This window comes from Octodon degus, unplaced genomic scaffold (assembly GCF_000260255.1).
Source record: "Octodon degus isolate 3935 unplaced genomic scaffold, OctDeg1.0 scaffold00287, whole genome shotgun sequence".
NCBI lineage: Eukaryota > Metazoa > Chordata > Mammalia > Rodentia > Octodontidae > Octodon > Octodon degus.
This window is the reverse complement of record NW_004524863.1, coordinates 1080827-1098782: the sequence shown is the minus strand read 5'-3', so window position 1 is coordinate 1098782 and position 17956 is coordinate 1080827. Positions and strand designations below refer to the sequence as shown.

Below are 17956 nucleotides of genomic sequence, written 5' to 3'. Positions count from 1 at the left end.
AAGGTAAATAACAGAATCTTGTTAACCTTGCAAATTCAGTTTATGTACTTGCTAAAAAACCAAATATTTTCTTGCATGCCAGGCATGGTGGCTCACATTTGTAATCCCAGGATTTAGGAGGTTGAGGCAGGAGGATGGCTGTGAGATCAAGATCACCCAGGGGGGGCCGGGGAGATGGCTCAATAGGATAAGTGCTTCCTGGCAAGCACAAGGCCCTGAGTTCAATCCCCAGTTCCGCAAAAACAAAACAAAACAAAACACCCTGGGCTACAAAATGAGCTCAAGACTGTCCTAAACTACATAATGAAGCCCTGTCTTGCAGCACAGTGCCTACTAGCAAGCGCAAGTTCCTGAGTTCAATTCCCTTCCCAAAGCCAAAAAAAGAAACAAAGGAAAACTGTCTTAACTGTCTTTTTCCTTTCTTTTTTATGCTGAGAACTAAACCCATGGCCTTGTACATGATAAACATGCACTTTATTGCTGAGTCAACCTCTGGTCTTACAGTTTTAAATATCACAATCTTGGGGATGGGGAGATGGCTCAGTGGAATAAGTGCTTCCCTGGCAAGTGCAAGGGCCTGAGTTCAATCCCCAGTTTCGCAAAAAAAAAAAAAAAAAAAATCAGAATCTAAAATGAAAGAGCAGGGCTGGGGTTGCAGCTCAGTGCCAAGCTCTGGATTCAACTCCCACTTTAAAAAAGAAGCAAGCCAGGCATGGTGGAGCACAGTTGTAATCTCTGCACTCAGGAGGCTGAGGCAGGAGGTTCACTGGACTACAAAATGAGCTTAAGGCCAACCTGAATTGCACAGCAAAACCCTGTCTCAAAAAAAAGACCAAAAGCGGGGGTGGGAGCAATCTTTTATGAACCTCTGGGGGAAAACAAAAAAAAAGAACCTCCGGTGAAGAGGTATGAACAGAATGCAGAAAACAGTAAGAAACATAACAAGCCTTGCAACTGCAGCTTGACTGAGGGATGTCAGAATAAAAACCCCTAGAGACCCGTGAGATTGGGGATCTAGAGAATGGAAGGCAGGCTGGCCTACAATGTCTGCATTTCAGCACAGCAAAAGGGATCCTTACTTCTTCTTTTCTTTTTCTTTCTTTCTTTCCTTTCTCTCTTTCTTTCTTGATAATCCTCCTGCCTCAACCTCCTGAGTGCTAGGATTACAGGCATATACCCTAGTGCCTGGCTCACCTTTTTTTTCTTTTCGAGACAGGGTCTCAATATGCAGTTCAGGCTGGTGTTAAACTCGCAAACATCCTCCTGCCTCAGCCTCCTGAGTGCTGGAATCACAAGCGTGTGCTACCACATCTGGCACTCTTCACCTCATTTCTTTTTCTTTCTTTCTTTCTTTCTTTCTTTCTTTCTTTCTTTCTTTCTTTTTTTTTCTTTTTCTTTTTCTTGTGGTATCAGGGATTGAACTCAGGATCTTATTCTACTGAGCTATCTCCCCCACCCCCTCACCTCATTTCTAATGCATACTCGAAATTGAGGAGATTCCACCAGGGATGATCTACAATTATCTCATTGAGCATCCCATTACTAGAGCAAGAGAAGTCATAAGATGCTCCATTCTTTTTCCACTTCCAACCCTCCTTCCTTGGGGCAGCATGGGACATTCCAGACCCTCCGGCCACCACTAGCCCCCCCCACTCCTGTCACGAGGCCCCAATCCCCCAGAGCCCTTTCATGTGATGCTCAGCTGAGACCCCCTGCTTGTCTCTCTCAGCCCCAAAACAATGTCCAGGCCATATTCAGTCATACCCATTCCTATACCCATTCCAAGGGGAAAAGGTGATGTCTCCTTGACCTTCTTATTCAACATCATCTTCTACTTTCCACTTCAAATCCCCTACTTCATGTACCCAGGACATTACCTAAAAGAATCTCCCACCCATTTCACCCTTTTGGAGTGCCTGCTCCAGCTCACTGCCAAAAGGACCTCAGATTAGCGCAGCAAAGATCCATTATCCTCCTCTTCTGCCCTTCCAAGTGGACAGTTTCATTTTCATGCTCAATCCCAAATTTCCACATAGGGAAGGAGGTAAGGTGCTCATATACTCCCTAAATCAAGAAGGTGGAGGAAATCTGAAGTATTAACCACAATCTCTAGTAGAAGGTTGGAAACCAGAGCCAAGTGTTCAATTCCTGATTCACAGGGATCCCAACACCCTACCCCCACTCACCTTTTGTTACCCCCACAACCAACAAAGCGCTCAGGACAGACAAGTGGAGAAGGCACCTTCTGGGCAACATATCCATCCTGTTCTTTCTTCCAGCAACCAAAGAGCTGGGGGACTGGAATAAGCCCCTATATAAGAAAGGGGTGCTCATTTGCATAGCCCTTCCTCTTTTTCTAGGGGTGGCCTGGGAGGGGCGGGAGGACTCCAGAGAGGCAGAACTGGCAATTGGATCTAAGTCCCTAGACCTTCTTTCTCTATCCCGCTATGCAAGGCCTGTTTTTTCTTTCTTTTTTTTTTTTTCTTTCTTTCTTTCTTTCTTTCTTTCTTTCTTTCTTTCTTTCTTTCTTTCTTTCTTTCTTTATTTTGCAGAACCAGGGATTGAACTCAGGCTCTTGCTCTTACCAAGGAAGCACTTAGTCTACTGAGCCATCTCCCCGGCCCCTGCAAGGCCTGTTTGTAGCATCACTGGGTCACACTCATCTTATCACACTCCATCACTAGGGAACAAACTGGCCGATAGGCAGCTACGTTAACACATAATCGACACACGGAATTTATTATGGAAGAGTACATCAATTAGTTCAGTTAAACCAGGAACCTCTCAAGAAGGCAGAAACAGAACCCTTCCATCTAAGCAGAGAGAGGCAGTACACTTGTAGGCTAAGAAGCGGAGGCAGTTTCTGAAGCCGAGGAACTGTCAGGGATGAGATTTCCAGCTGTTTTTCAAAGGAGGGTCTCTGATCAGGTGGAAATTAATCTTAGGTTGATACACATTTTCCCAAGGGGTGGTGAAAACAATTTGAGATTTGAGAATCTCTATAAATCAGAGACATAGGTAAAAAACAGAACTCAAGTCGGGGACTTGGGAAAAGGTCCTCAGCTGGCCCAGGGCAGAAGAAACTAGTCTTACCCCTCAGAAACAAACTTGCAAGGGGCAGGATCATTCGCCGCGAGGAGCGCGGGATCGGCCCGCCCTTCGTGACGCTAACCAATCAGAAGAGCCGAGGGCGGAGTCCTAGAAACGCGGGAAGGAGGGGCGGGGCGTCTGGTGGCGGTCGGGAACGGGGGGAGGGGGGAGGCGGCAACATTGTTTTAAGTTGGACAAATTGACAAGAGCCAGACATACACTGCGTTCCATCTTGACCCGGGCTCACCGTGCTGGGCTCCGTTTTTCCCTCCTCAGTCCCCTCAGCTTGCTTTCTGCAGGGTTCCCAGGTCCCCGCTCCAGGGCCCGGCTGCCCTGACTCGCTAGCGCTTCATGGAGAACTTCCAAAAGGTGGAAAAGATCGGAGAGGGCACGTACGGAGTTGTGTACAAAGCCAAAAACAAGTTGACGGGAGAGGTGGTGGCGCTTAAGAAAATCCGCTTGGACACGTGAGTGGCTTCTAAAGCCCAGACTCCTAACTGGGGAGCCCCCAAACTGTTCCCCCACCCCCAACAGGCGGGTAGCTGTCCAGAGACCGGAAAGTGTCGGGGTGGGGCTTTTTTTGAAAGGGTGGGGGTCGAGAGTTTCCTTGGAGCGAGTGCAGGGTGGTGTGTAGGATACGTGGAAAACTTCCTTTCCATGCTGAAACCGGTGTTGTCCCCAAATGTGCAAGCAGAGAGACTCGGGAAGAGAAAGGAGGCCTCTGGGAGGGGAAGCAGGACTCCCCAAGGAAAGGGGGTGTGCGAGGACCAGTAAAAAGCGCCTTTCTGAGCGGGGAGCTGACCTCCCTATCAACCCCACCCTCCCAGAATTCTCTCCCTCTTCCCAGAGTGGCAGTTGAACCTCACTGGCCCTCTGGGGAGGCCAGGTGCTACTCTCACATTTTTTTCTCCATTATCATTTCTCTGCTTCACCTTCACCGGGAGGCTTTACTTACCTACCTCAGGAAAGAGGAAATATTGTCCTTAAGGTGTCCAGAGGCCAAGTGCTAGCTACCCAGGAATCATACTTTTCTGATTTTACAAGGGGACATGGCGGAGGGTGTCAGCCAATCAATGTCAGAAGGGGTATTTGTAACCCTGTCTCATCTCTGCTTTCCCAACCTCTACAAGTGAGACTGAGGGTGTTCCCAGTACTGCCATTCGAGAGATCTCTCTGCTCAAGGAGCTTAACCACCCCAACATTGTCAAGTAAGTAGTGTCTGGGAGGTGTTCTGTCTGATAGAATGGGTTTCATCTGTCAAATCTGGGTATCTCTCTTAACCTACCTTTCCTCAACCACCTCTCCCATAGGCTGCTGGATGTCATCCACACAGAAAATAAACTCTACCTGGTTTTTGAATTTCTGCATCAAGATCTCAAAAAGTTTATGGATGCCTCTGCTCTCACTGGTGTTCCTCTTCCTCTCATCAAGGTGACCCTTGTCAACCCTCCCTCACCATGCACAAGTTGGGGGGACTGGAGGTGGACAGTTCAGACTTGGTGATAATTTTGTTATAATTTTGACTGTCTTCCCAGTCAGCTCCTACCCTATCTTTTGCATCGGTTTCCCTACTCATTATACTCTTTAGCTGTAGGGTTGGGCTGAAGAATCCAAGTTAAAACTCCAGTGAGTCAACCTAGCTGCCTCTGGTGGGAGGGCAGATGAAACTCAGATAAATGGGATTTGACGGCAGTTGGTGGATTCCTCCAAAAAGCCCTTCTACCTGTTCAGTGAGAAAAATAGCCAGTAAGTCTCTGCTGTCTGTGTTAGGGATGGGTTCTTCACTTCAGGAGCTAGTTTCTTTCTTTCTTTCTTTTTTTTTTTTTTGTATTTAGCACAGGGTCTACACATAGATCAGACTCGTAGTGATCCTCCTGTTTTCAACCTCCCAAGCAATGGAATTACAGGCGTGTACCATCATGCCTAGTCTCAATCACCATCACAGGGTGCCCTGGGGGCAGGGCCAGCACAGCAGGCCAGGGATTGAACTCTCGCTGCTGCACTCTGCCTAAGGAGGAGTTTAGTCCCAGGAGCTTTAGTCGGCTGAGCTGTCTGGCCAGCCCTACTTTCAGTTTTTTAACAAATATTCATTCCGCACACATTTACTGAACAGCTTCAGTGTGCTAAGCACAGGATATAGAAAGGGTTGTAAAACTGAATCAGACCTGGTTCTTATCCTCACTGGGCTGAAAGTCCAGTGGGAAAAATTGTTTTTAAACATCCAATACATAAAAGGGTTTAGAGTTTAGGGGGCAAAGAGCAAATCTTAATCTGCTCATTGTGACAGAGAAATGCAATCTCCCTCTCTCCTTTGTCAGAACTATCTGTTTCAGCTGCTTCAGGGACTAGCATTTTGCCATTCTCACCGGGTCCTACACCGAGACCTTAAACCTCAGAATCTGCTTATCAACGCAGATGGAGCCATCAAACTAGCAGACTTTGGGCTAGCCAGAGCCTTTGGAGTCCCCGTTCGCACTTACACCCATGAGGTATGTCCCCTTATGCTGTTCTTTTCTAAGCATCCTGGGGAGTGTTAACAAGGTTGCTAAAACTATCTGACCAACAGTTTCTTGGCAGATGGAAGGAATTTCTGACATCTAAGGGTTTTAGAATATACGCAGAATTCATGCTGTCAGGCTAACTGGGTTTAGATACCATGCTAGGACAACTGAATATCATACTATTAAAATTATGACCATTTGTGCCAGGATTTGGTGGTATATACTTGTAATCCCAGGAGTCAGGAGACTGAGGTAGCAGGTCTCAAAACTTGATCACCTCAAGTTTGAGGAAGGCCTGGACTACATAGTGAGTTCAAACCAGTGCAGACTACAAAGTGAGACCCTGTCTCAAAAAACAAACAAAAAATTGTGATCATTTAACTGAGCATGGTTGTACAGGTCTATAATACCAACACTCAGAGGCTGAAACAGGAGGGTGGCAAGTTTACAGCTAGCCTGAACAACATAGCAAGATCTTAACTAAGAATAAAAGAAAATTCTGACCATTTTCCAGGAGGGTCCTAAATTGGGAGTTCAGAAAATATGGTCCCTAGACCCATGGACTAGGCTAATTCTAGGGCATCTGGTCCCATAGTTATTTTTCTTAGGGGAATATCAGAGGAAGGGAAGGAAGTTGCTTGAGGTGACAAGAATTTTTTTTTGAGGAGCTGAGATGTAGAAATGTCTGTGTCCTCTAAACCATCTCTCCACTTCCTACTCTTGTGCATTAGGTGGTGACCCTGTGGTACCGAGCCCCTGAAATCCTTCTGGGCTGCAAATATTACTCCACAGCTGTGGACATCTGGAGCTTAGGCTGTATCTTTGCTGAAATGGTATGGAGGCTTGCCCCAGTTTTACTCAGCCCACTCGTCCCCACATCCAAGAACAACAAAATCATTTCTTGTCCCAGAACCACAGCGCGTTTTTTTCCTCAGAGTAGCACCAAGAGGGGATGATAATAATAATAGGACTGTTACCCCTGAACACCAAACACAATGTTAGAATGTCCTCATCTAGCTTAGACTCAGTTTCTAGTATACATCTCTTATTCCCTAAAATGATCTAAATGTTCCTGTAGTCATTCTGATGTTTTTTTGCAGAACTGGGGATTGAACTCAGGCCCTTGTGCTTGCCAGGCAAGCGTTTATTCTACTGAGCTATCTCCCCAGCCCCAATTCCGATGTTTTAGTTTTATTGTGTACATATTTGGAAGACTGAATTCCATTTGGTGTCTCCTTCATTTGGCCTGTAGGATACCAGGAATGTAGTGAAGCCAGCTCTGTTTACTTCTCCACACCTTTTATTTAAACTACACCTTTTATTTAAACTGTGGAGTTAGATCATCTCCCCTACTCTCCAACTTCTGGCTTTTCAGATTTAAGAATCCTTGAGGCCTGGCCTTATGAAAGAGTTTCCATCTCCTTTAATACAAAAATGGAGTAGGCCATGGCTTCACATCAAGTCATCAATATGTTTCATAGTCCTTTATCTGGATTGTAACTGGGGGCTTAGAGGCAATTAATAAGTATGTCTATATCTATAAATAATATGCTTTTATCCCCCAATACATTACCTTCCAATTGCCCATATTCCTCTCTCAATTCATCAACAAATATTTGTTAAGTACCTAGTGTGTACCCAGCACCATGCTAAGTGCTGTGGGGAACACAGAAGAAATGGAAGACACAGTCTCTGCCCGCTGTGCTCCTATCTAGAAGTGGCTGCATCACAAGGAGGGGGTATGACTGCAGTGTCTACCCCACACCCCGTGAGTGGCTTGGGATCCCTTTGCTACACGTCAGTGGCACCCCAGACATTCACCCCTCCCAGTCCCACCCAGCCTTGGGAATCAGCAAAATCATCATGGGGGAAGGAAGGAGGGGATGAGGAGAGATATGAAGGGACTTCATTGTCTCAGGCTCTGTGTGACCAACCCTATAAAAGGTCCCAGGGAGGGAGTCATGGGGCCCTGCTGACCTTCCACTGCCTGCGGGAACTTCCTTTGTGCCAGGGATATCTTTGATTTACGTCAGTGTGGGTCTTGTCTTTTTTCCTCTTTCCCTATTTTCAGGTGACCCGCCGGGCACTATTCCCTGGAGATTCTGAGATTGACCAACTCTTCCGGATCTTTCGGACTCTTGGGACCCCAGATGAGGTAGTTTGGCCAGGAGTTACTTCTATGCCTGATTATAAGCCAAGTTTCCCCAAGTGGGCCCGACAAGATTTTAGCAAAGTTGTGCCTCCCCTGGATGAAGATGGACGGAGCTTGTTATCGGTAAGGGCTATGAGTGGACACATGTTAGTGCCCATTCATTCTCTCAGGGAATGGCTTTTCCAGAACAAAGGAAAGCTGAGATCTTGAACTCTGGGTCCCAGACACCTTTCTTTAGTCCATGCCTTTCTCCCAGTTAGTACTGTGGTTCAGGTGTGGGAGGAGGGAAATGAAAACTGGGTAAAAAGAGTAGTTTTCCTGACTTTTAGTACAACTTTTGTGTTACTGAAGACATCATACATCTCTTCCTCTAGCAAATGCTGCACTACGACCCCAATAAGCGAATTTCAGCAAAAGCAGCTCTGGCTCACCCATTCTTCCAGGATGTGACAAAGACAGTACCTCACCTTCGACTGTGATGTTCTTGCCTAAGCCTTCACCCTCAGCCTCTCCCACTGTGGTTCCGACCTGGCTCAGCTCTGGGTGATTTGGATCAGGCAGGCTCTCTGATCATTTCTGGGTGCCTTAACACTTGCCTTCCCTTTTTGTCCAGCCAGCTCTGGGTGCCCAGGAGTGGAAAGAAGGAACAGGTGAAAATGAAAGGAAACTTCAGTATTACAGGCACTTAACTTAGCTTCACCACCCTTTCCCCCTCTTTTGCTGGTGAGGGGTGGGATTCAAAACAAAACTGACTCCTTCCCCCAATCCCATTAGTTATCTCAGTCTCTGAGAGCTCTATAATTATTTACTGTGTTTGGGAGGAAAGGGACCCAAGTCTTCTGCTGCCACTGTTTCTTGTAAATACAACCTACAGTAGGAGGCTAAACTAGAATTTTTGAGAAACAAGTCAAAAAATAAAGGGGGGACAGGTCCTGTTGTAAAGAATTAGTTTAAAAATAGATCCAGTTAGCCAAATTTTAGTGTTTCATCTCACCTAAAAGGCTAAGAGATTCAAGATTCAGCCCTGGGGAGGAAGCCCAAGAAATGATTGCCCCCTAGTGCCAGTGTCCCTGCTTTGGGCAAATAGGAGTCTAGGAGGCCCAAGGGACAAGGGTTATGCTTGGGTTGAATCTGTTGCTTCACCATGGCCTTAAGAGATGGCAGGTAACAGATGTTCCAATTTCTTCCTTTTAAGATTTTTAATTCTTCAGTTGCCAGGGATTCCTTCCCTTATCTTCCTTTGAAAGCCACCTCACCCTAGGAGAGTGGAAGCTAAGGTTTAAACATCATTTTGAGAATGATGACACTTTATAGAGCTGTGACACAGTAGAGGCATTGGGGGAAAAAGAGGAACAATTATATTTATATATCAGGTTAGAGTCTTTGTTGTGGCTTTTTTTTTTTGTGAGTGGCTGGATATGTCTTGCACCTTGGGGTTTTGTCATTCAAATGTTTCTTTCTTAAGCATATTCTCTTATGATTTTTGTCCTTTTTCCCACTTCCTGTCCTTGAGTGCTTTCTATTAACATTATTGTAAGTTAGTTTGTAATTCATTAAAAACAATGTTCCTAGTTTTATTATTCATCTCCTTCCTCATTATGTACTGAAAGAACGGTGTGAGAGAGAATCTAAATGTACGTGCTCACTGATCTCAGACCCCTCTTAATCTCAACGCAAAGCTCCCCTCCCATCCCATTTTGGCCTCTGATGCAGCTGCAGTTGGGATGCTGCTGAGGATGAGCAAAGCTGCTGTCACCGGCCCCACTGTACAGCGGAGGAAACTGAAGCCTCTGTGTTTCCTACTTGGGTTTCCTCACAAACCAACAAATCATCCGCCTTGCTGCCCTCTCCCACAGACCGAGCTGTGCTTCCAGAATTTCGATGTTAGAAAAGGCTAATAGCGAGATGGTTGTTAGTGGGCTCCAGAGGAATTCAATATAAGCTCGCCGTTTTTCCCTTTTCGTTATGTATCACAAACAGCCATTTTCTCGAGATTCTTTTATTCACATTTACTCACGATTTCGAAAATATCAGTTGTCTTAAGAAAGGACTAAACATCTTCAAGTTATTTCTGTAGCGGCCATTATCACCACTAAAAACATTTCAGACCGCCTACGGGCCATCCCCCAAACTCCATTCCTCTGAAGCCCCACTAAAAGGAGGAAGTAGCGACGTGAGGGTTACTTAGATTTTCAGGTTCCAGGTCCCTGGGAGAGGTATTTCCTCTCACGCCCGCGAATTTGTCATAGAGGGCGGGCCACCGGAGTCGGCCCCCGCCAAATCCAGGGGGAGGGGCGAAGGTCAGCGTCCTCCTCCAGCCTTCTTTTCACCTCGCCTTGCCTGCCACTCAAGTCCCGACTTTTCCCAGTACTGGTTAAAGTTTCTCTGTGACCCGCCTCCACCACTCACCTGATTAGATGTTTACGAGTCAAAAGGCGGGGTCATGGGGTGTCGAACTATTATTAGTTGATACCTTTGTCAGTCAGTGCTGTGCCGCCCCGTGTCTCCTGAAGGTCGTTCTTGAGTGGCTCCTTACCTTGTCCATCTTCAAAGCTTTTCTCTCTTTATTGGCTACAAGCCTCGCCTTTTCTAGCCCTCGCCCGTACTCGTTGGTGACAGCACTCAAAGAGACCCGCCTTTCTCCAGAGGATTGGCGGATGAGTGCACACATGCCCCACCCCCGGCGGTAGGCGGGTAATCGTGCTATTGGCCGGAGCCCAGCCCCGGGCGAGGAGGAGGAGGAGGAGGGGCCGCAGGGTTTGGTTGAGCTGCAGCTGTTTGTCTGTTCGAAAGAGGCTTAGGCCCGACGGGGGAGACGGAGCCCCAGGTACTGAGCTCATGGAGCCCGCAGGAGCAGAGACAGAGGCACCTGGAGATGAGAGAGGCCTGGCTTGAGAGCGGAGGCGGGTCTGGGCCAAGGCGAGGGATCGGAGTGGCCCGCTGGAGAAGGGAGCAGTGGGCCGGGCCCCGGCAGGCCTAATGGGGGCGCTGAGGAGGGATCGGGCGGGCTGGGAGCCCAAAGTTGGGGAGGCGGCCGGGTCCCGGTTGCGGTCGCACAGAGGGCCGGGCGCGGGAGGCCCCGAGCCCGAGCGAAGATGGGGCCAGGCCTCGGTGCCCATGAGCAGCCCCCGAGAGGGAAGAGCTGGGAAAGGGAAGGGGCCCGCTTGCCGGCGATGAGGAGGGGTCGGCCCGACTCCCGGGCCCCAGGGGATCGCGGCCTGGGTCGCTCCAGAGGTGTATGTTCGGGAGGGCCTGGGACGCGTACTTAGCTGGGGCAGAGGCAGTATTTTTAGGGAAAAGTGATGATTGTAAAGAGAACTCAGTTTATTCTGCTGTTGGGCCGAGATGGATTTGGGTTTAGTGAGGTAGAACTGAGGCCAGGAAAGAAAGCATTACTGATGTATAGACTAAGGTAGTTGAAGAAACGGAAGCAGGGCCTAGCATGAGTTAGGGGAGCCCCGGGAATGCTGAAAGGTGGGCTGAGGAGTACTCACTCTTTTGTTTCTTTCATGTCTAGGTGTGGTAATTAGAAGTTTTTTGTACTGCCAGAGTAAGGGACGAAGAAAAAAGTAGATTTTTTTTTTTCGTGACTGTTCGCTGCTTCAGACTTGGCCCCTACAATTTCTCTTGGCCTTCTAGCTGGTCTAGACTGCGGTCTGTTTCTTAGTGCCTCAGGTCCCAAGTAAGACCTAAGAAGTTAAAGGGGTGGGGGTATTTTGTCTGCTTCTTTCCCACTTATTAATGTGGTCTACAGTGAATACTAACTATATCCTTTGCCTAGAAGTAGGGAATGATTTCATCGTCTGCGTGGAGTAGGGCTTAGAGATCTTCAAGCATCTGCATATCTTCCGACCATAGCTGGAAACTTTTCTGAGACTTAGACTTGGGTGTTTCCCAGGCAGGTGATGGAGGTAAGCCTGCCTGGAGCTGTGAGGTCATATCACTGAGGAAGGGAATTGGGAAAGAGTATAACAGATTCCATGGCAGAAAGCTAGCATCATCCTTGTTCTTTGTCAGTTTCTTCAGGAGCTCACATGTCTGCATTATTAGATTGAGCCAAATGTTAACATATTTGAGAAAGAGGGACTTGTACCAAAAAAGATGGATTACAGAGGCAAAGAAGTGGAGTCCCCTCTACTCCATGTATTTTTAATGGCCTGTTGACTTCTGAGTTTCCCATACATTGGAACCTATTGGATTTTCCCTTAGGGTTTTTTCTCTTCTTTCCCTTGTATACCAGTGTGTTTTATTACTACACTTCTTATTTACAAAAGTAACATGCACGTATCTTACACGTATCTTAAAATATATGAGCTGTATAAAAGTGTAAATCCTCCTACACCATACCTCATTACATTTCATTTAAGTTGGATCAGAGGCAAAGAGACAACAGAGCATACTCATCTTTATTTTGGGGGATGTGCCACCAGAGACAGTTCTGTTTTAATGTTCCCATCAAATTCTGGCCTCATTCTTTTCACATTTTTCCCACCTTGGGTGATACTTTGTTACTAAGTGTGTTCTTTTGGCATTCAATTTTATCTTCTATCAAATTCAGACAAGCAGAGGGCTGTTCCTGAGCTATTACTCTTCTTCACAGACACACCAATTATGTATTAAGTACTCTGCAAAATGCCCAAATAGACAAAACTTTATGAGCAGGAAAGAAACATTAAGGTGAATTATTTCATTTGAGACAGTTAGTGGCATCCCTTTTGAAGGAATTTGATACCTACCTACATCTTCAGGTTGATGGTCCCTGACATGTTCACAAATTTGACTGTCCCTTATCTCACAAGATAGTGATGATACCCTAAGAAGCCTCCATATCTTTCTATAATGACCTAAAAGGCTCTTAAGTTCTCTGGATTTGAAATTGGTTTTCCTCTAAGTCTCAGCCTTAGTGTACAACTGGGACATTTCATACTACTTCTCAATTAATTATATTTGATGATACTGACTTCAGAAGCCTTCTAATGTGCCCAGCCTTGGTAATGCCCATTAGAAACCTTAATTGTTGCTCTTCCCCAAAGGAATTTTTGTCACTTGCTAAGCCAGACCTGGAAGAAAGTGTGTGTGTATGTATATTCACCCATTGTTTTTCTAAACTATGGTCCTATCCTGTAATTTTCTTCTGTAAATCTCTTTGGGTTTTTTTTTTTTTCTTCTTAATTTATTTTATTTATTTATTTATTTATTTATTGGGGGGGTTAGGGACGGGTCTACAGAGTGTTCAAGGTCTCTAGGGTCTTACTACTAGATCAGACTCATGGTGATCCACCTGTTTACCACCTCCTAAGAGCTGGGATTACAGGCGCATGCCACCATGCCCAGTCTTAATTGCCATCTCAGCGTGCCCCAGAGACAGGCCTGGGGATTGAACCCTGGCCCCTGCCAGTCACTTTAATCTGCTGCGCTATTTGGCCGGCCCTTCTGTCTTCTTAAAACTTACCTTCAGGAAATGATGTGTAGTTTAGTGATAGAACTCATGCTCAGCATTCATGGGCCCCTGGACTCGATCCCCAGCATCCAAAATGTTCTTGGAATTGTCTGATTTAGGATGTGAATAGCATAGTTCTTAAAATATTGATTCTTCTAAGGGCTTTTGCATTTTAATAAAGAGCTAGTGAGTGGAATTACCAATGTAGAATTTCAGACAGATTTGGAGTTACAAAAATACATTCGGGGGGCCTGGGATATGGCTCAGTAGAATAAACAAGAGCCTGAGCTCAACCCCCAGTTCTGGAAAAAAAAAAAAAAAATTGAAGAAAAGGATTCTTCCATTGCCTTTGAAGTCATAGCTTATATCTTCTCTTACTTTGCCCAAGAGTCATGGGTTGCTCTTCTGTAGTTTGCTTGTTTGTGTGCATTCATTAGTATGAATTTAACTTGTGAGGAAGATGCATAGGGGAATAGAAACAAGTATATAGCCCATTACTTAATTCTAAAGCATTTCAGATTGCAAAGTAAAGCATAAGATAGTGAAATTAAAATAAGGAAATGCACCAGCCCTGTTTCAGAAGGAATACCATAAAACCCTACATACTACTACTTTCTAAAAGCGTTTTAGAAAAGATTTAGTCATTGATTGAATAATAACTGAACTGAATAAGGAGCAGCCCAGGTAAACAAAATGTGTAGGTGGGTTGGGGAGATAGCTCAGTAGCATAAGTGCCTGCCTGTCAAGCACAAGGTTCAGAGTTCAATCCCCAGTACCGCAAAAACAAAACAAGAAACAAAAAAATAAAACTTTATTAAAAAAAAATATGTATGGGTTTCTGGGCTAGGCTGAAGTTTAGGTTTAGGGGCAATTGGTACCTTTCCAGGGTGTCTCTTTTTTTTTTAATTATTTATTTATTACATTTTTATTTAGTGTGTATATGTGTGTGGCCAGCTCAGCCCACCAGGGGGCGGGGCTGGCTGGCGTGTGGTGCTGGGGGATCGAACTGCGGTCCCTGTGCTTTGCCAAGCTTGTTCCAAGTAGGTGCTTTAGACCACTGAGCCATCTCTCCAGCCCCCCAGAGTGTCTCTTGCCTCTATGGTAGTATGCTATTTTTTAAAAATTACTATTCAGGAATTAATACATAATGATTCAAAGTTTTTTAAGTACTTGACATAAACTGAAAATTCTGAAAACTGCTTTTAGCCACAGTTATCTCTTTGTTAGAGTAGAACATCCATGTACTGGGTGTGATTAGGCCATCTGAGGCATAATAACGGGTGACAGGAAAAGTAGTTAGCTCATATGAGTTACAACATTACTTGTGGGCTGGGTCCCAAGGAGGCCTTCAAGAGAGACCATGAGGAGCCTAGGGAAAGAATTGGTTCTCTGAAGCCTGTTACAAACATTCCCAAATGGATCTGAGTAAGATCTGTCCAGATGGCACAGGAGGCGTGAAGTTGACTGGAGGAGGAAAACAGGATTACTTTGGTCCTAGTGAATTTAGGGAGTGTTTAATGAGCACCTAGTAGGAACCAACCATTGTGCCCTGCCCTGAAGATTTATGATGACATAAAAAATAGTCCCACATTTTGAGAAGTGTAAAGTTGAGTATAACACATGGACACAGTTAACTCATTTGATGTAAAGGCTGATAGAAATAGTTTTAGCTGGTTGTAATGGATTACAAGCCTGCACTCCTAGCACTTCAGGGAGGCTGAAGCAGGAGGATCACAAATTTGATCCTATGCCAGTGACTTAGTGAGACCCTGCCTCAAAAAATAACAGCCCAAGGATGTAATTCAGTACACAGGCCCAGCTTCAATTCCTTTTTTTTTTTTTTTTTTTTTATTTTATTTATGTGTGTGTGTGTGTGTGTGTGTGTTTGGCCAGCTCAGCCCACCAGGGGGAGGGGCTGGCTGGCATGTGGTGCTGGGGGATTGAACCGCGGTCGCTGTGCTTTGCTAAGCTTGTTCTAAGTAGGTGCTTTACACCACTGAGCCATCTCACCAGCCCCAGCTTCAATTCCTAATACTGAAAACACTGAGAGCAATGACAAATTCTGCGGGGGTAATAGGGCAGTTTCACAGAGAAGGTGACATTTGTCTTGGCCTAATTAAATACATTAGGATTTTGCTAGGCAGACAAAGTAGAAAAGGGCATTCCAGTCTTTCCTAGGTCAATAATAGAGAATTTGCACTACCAAGCTACTAAGTATACTTTTTGCCTCTTGGAGAAATTTAAGGGAAAGGGTGGAGGATGTAGAAAGACTCATTTAAACCAGTGACTTCTTAGGTAACACTGGGTCAACAAAGTGAAAGAACTGAGTGCAGCTTTGACTTAAGGATTATGGTGATTTGGTTCTAAACAAAGTTGGAGAGAAGGTGAAGGTGTTTAATGACATCTATCCTCTCTTCTCTGCTTAGTAAATATCCAGTCCCAAGGCCCGCCAAACCTTGCAAAAATTATCATTTCTTGCCAGGGGTCTATGCCTGCAATCCCAGCATTTAGGAGGCTGAGGCAGGAGGATCACATGAGTTCAAGGCCAGACTGTACTACAGAGTGAGACCTTATCTCAAAAAAAAAAAAAAAGTTACCTTTCTCTACTGCCTCCCACCGATTTTTTTTTTTTTTTTTTTTTTTAATGTTTTATTGAGAAAGAGCAATGAAAGTTTCAAAACAGGTTAGTAGGACAGTTAGAATAATACATTGCATATTGTTGTCTTTGTAGTAATTATTTGTAGTACAAGATGCATACATGATATCTTGTGTGAACATTATTCAAAATTTTCTCTGAAATCCTTTTTTTTGGGGGGGGTGGCCAGCTCAGTTTACTGATAGGGGGCAGGGCTTGTGCAGTACGGGAATCAAACCATGGTCCCTGTGCTTGCTTAAGCAGGCACTTTAGACCGCTGAGCTGTCTTACTGGGCCTAGAAATGCTTCTATTCTATCTGTCCTGGCAGATATTTGTCTTATAGAAAGTAGTCATGAATTCTTTTTTTTTTTAATTTATTTATTTATTTATGTGTGTGTGTGTGTGTGTGTGTGGCCAGCTCAGCCCACCAGGGGGCGGGGCTGGCTAGCATGTGGTGCTGGGGGATTGAACCATGGTCCCTGTGCTTTGCTAAGCTTGTTCTAAGTAGGTGCTTTAGACCACTGAGCCATCTCACCAGCCCATGAATTAATTCTTGTCATAGGATATGGAACTAGGTCTCAGTTCCCAGAGGTTTGGGTTTTCCGAAATTTTTCGTCCCTAAGGCAGTACTTAACCTAAACTGAGTAGATGTAGAAATTCTATACTGTCTGAGCACTTGTTTCTATCTAATGCTGTCAGAGTTCTGTATTCCTGCTTCCCTGAAAAGTATAGTGGTGTACTATACCATAGTCAGGTAGGAATGCCTGATGAGTCCTGCATTTGCAGCTATAGTAGCTGGTTGTGTTTAACACCTGGCAAATTTATTCATTTTATATGTCTTAGTCTCTCCTTACCTATAAATTAAGGAGATGAATAGATGACCTGTTAATTGGCTATCTGGCTGACCAATCTAATAGGGTTAATATTTAGGACTGGAGTAGACTGTAATGGCTACAGTCTACTGTAATGGACTGTAATGGTCCTAAAGAAAGAGAACAGGTGGGGCTAGGGAGATAGCTGAGTAGGATAAGCGCTTGCCTGGCAAGCGGCAAGGGCCTGAGTTCAATCCCTGGTTCCGCAAAGAAAAAAAAAAAAAAAAGAGAGAGAGAAAAGGTCTTGCTGTACCTGGGATTAGCAGACTAAGAGCATTTTTTGTTATGCATACTTCCCAGTGCTGCTTGGAAAACTCACACTAAACAACACCCTCCATCTCTACCCTCCCCTGGGTAGACTAACCCATGGTCAGACATCAATTAATGGTTCATTTGATAAGTCATTCTTGTGGAGCTGCACATTTTAATAGGGGGTAAATCTAATTTCTCTCTGAGCTGAAAGGATTTGAAGGCAAGAATAACTTCTCTTTTAGTCCCAAGTTTAAAAATAATAACCATCACACTGCTTGACTGGTTTGCTTTCGTTTATTTTTTGCCTGTTCATGACAGGGTAATTCAGGCTGGCCTTGAAATCACTGTGTAGCTTCAGGCTGGCCTCGAACAGTGGTCTTCCTGCCTCAGCCTCCGAAGTATTTTTTGTCTTTTAATGGATCACTGTCAACTCTTTCTGAAAAATGACCAGAATGATTAGGGAAAAATGTTTGGTTTGGGGTGGGTTTCTCTTTTTTGAGACATGGCCTCACTGTACTTCAGGCTACTGTTTTTTGTTGTTGTTGTTTTGTTTTTTGCATTTGGTTTGGTTTTGCAGAGGGGAGAGAGAGAGCGTGTGCCTTCAGGCTACTTTTGAACTCACCTTGTAACCCAGGCTGGCCTCAAACATAATACTCCTGCCTCAGTCTCCCAATACCTGTATTTGGAAATCTAGGTATTATGGGTGTATGTCATCTTGCCCTGCTATCAGTTGAATTGTCTGTGATCTTTTGGGAGTCTTGCTGCTACATTAAAAATTACACTTTTAGGACTGAAAGTAAAAGTAGTATATCAGTTGCCTAGCATGTGTGAGGCCCTGGCTTCAATCCCTAGATCCACAACAACTTTTTAAAAATATATAAAATGATTCCCTTATAAGCATGATGAGATTAAATTTCAGGATTTATGTCAATTCTTCAGGTTACATATTTGGGTGGGTGGTAATTTTTGTAACCTAATATTTACTAATATCTGACTATCCAGGGTCGTTGCCC

The 17956-nt window shown here is 45.0% G+C and overlaps 3 protein-coding genes across 8 annotated transcripts in view; 2 read left to right on the top strand and 1 right to left on the bottom strand.

Annotated features, from left to right (window-relative positions):
* Positions 1-2262, bottom strand: part of Pmel (premelanosome protein) — an 11743-nt gene extending 9481 nt beyond the window's left edge. For all 5 annotated transcript variants that reach the window (XM_023707380.1, XM_023707381.1, XM_023707382.1 and 2 more), the window contains exon 1: positions 2187-2262. In XM_023707380.1, coding sequence (XP_023563148.1) covers positions 2187-2262 — 76 coding nt within the window. The remainder of the gene's footprint in view (positions 1-2186) is intronic.
* Positions 2263-3203: 941 nt separating this feature from the next.
* On the top strand, positions 3204-9141 carry Cdk2 (cyclin dependent kinase 2). Of its 2 annotated transcripts, XM_004647090.2 has the most exons (8): positions 3204-3557; positions 4221-4298; positions 4401-4521; positions 5409-5579; positions 6323-6424; positions 7216-7359; positions 7663-7866; positions 8118-9141. In XM_004647090.2, exons 1-8 carry the CDS (start codon positions 3442-3444, stop codon positions 8220-8222), a joined length of 1041 nt encoding a protein of 346 aa, XP_004647147.1. In that variant the 5' UTR covers positions 3204-3441; the 3' UTR covers positions 8223-9141. The 2 variants fall into 2 exon arrangements, with proteins under 2 accessions (XP_004647147.1, XP_004647148.1); XM_004647091.3 differs by lacking the exon at positions 7216-7359.
* A 1335-nt stretch (positions 9142-10476) lies between these two features.
* The window catches only part of Rab5b (RAB5B, member RAS oncogene family), a 19074-nt gene continuing 11594 nt past the window's right edge, over positions 10477-17956 (top strand). Inside the window, exon 1 of the mRNA XM_004647088.2 lies at positions 10477-10570. The gene's annotated coding sequence lies outside the window, so the exon portion shown is untranslated. The remainder of the gene's footprint in view (positions 10571-17956) is intronic.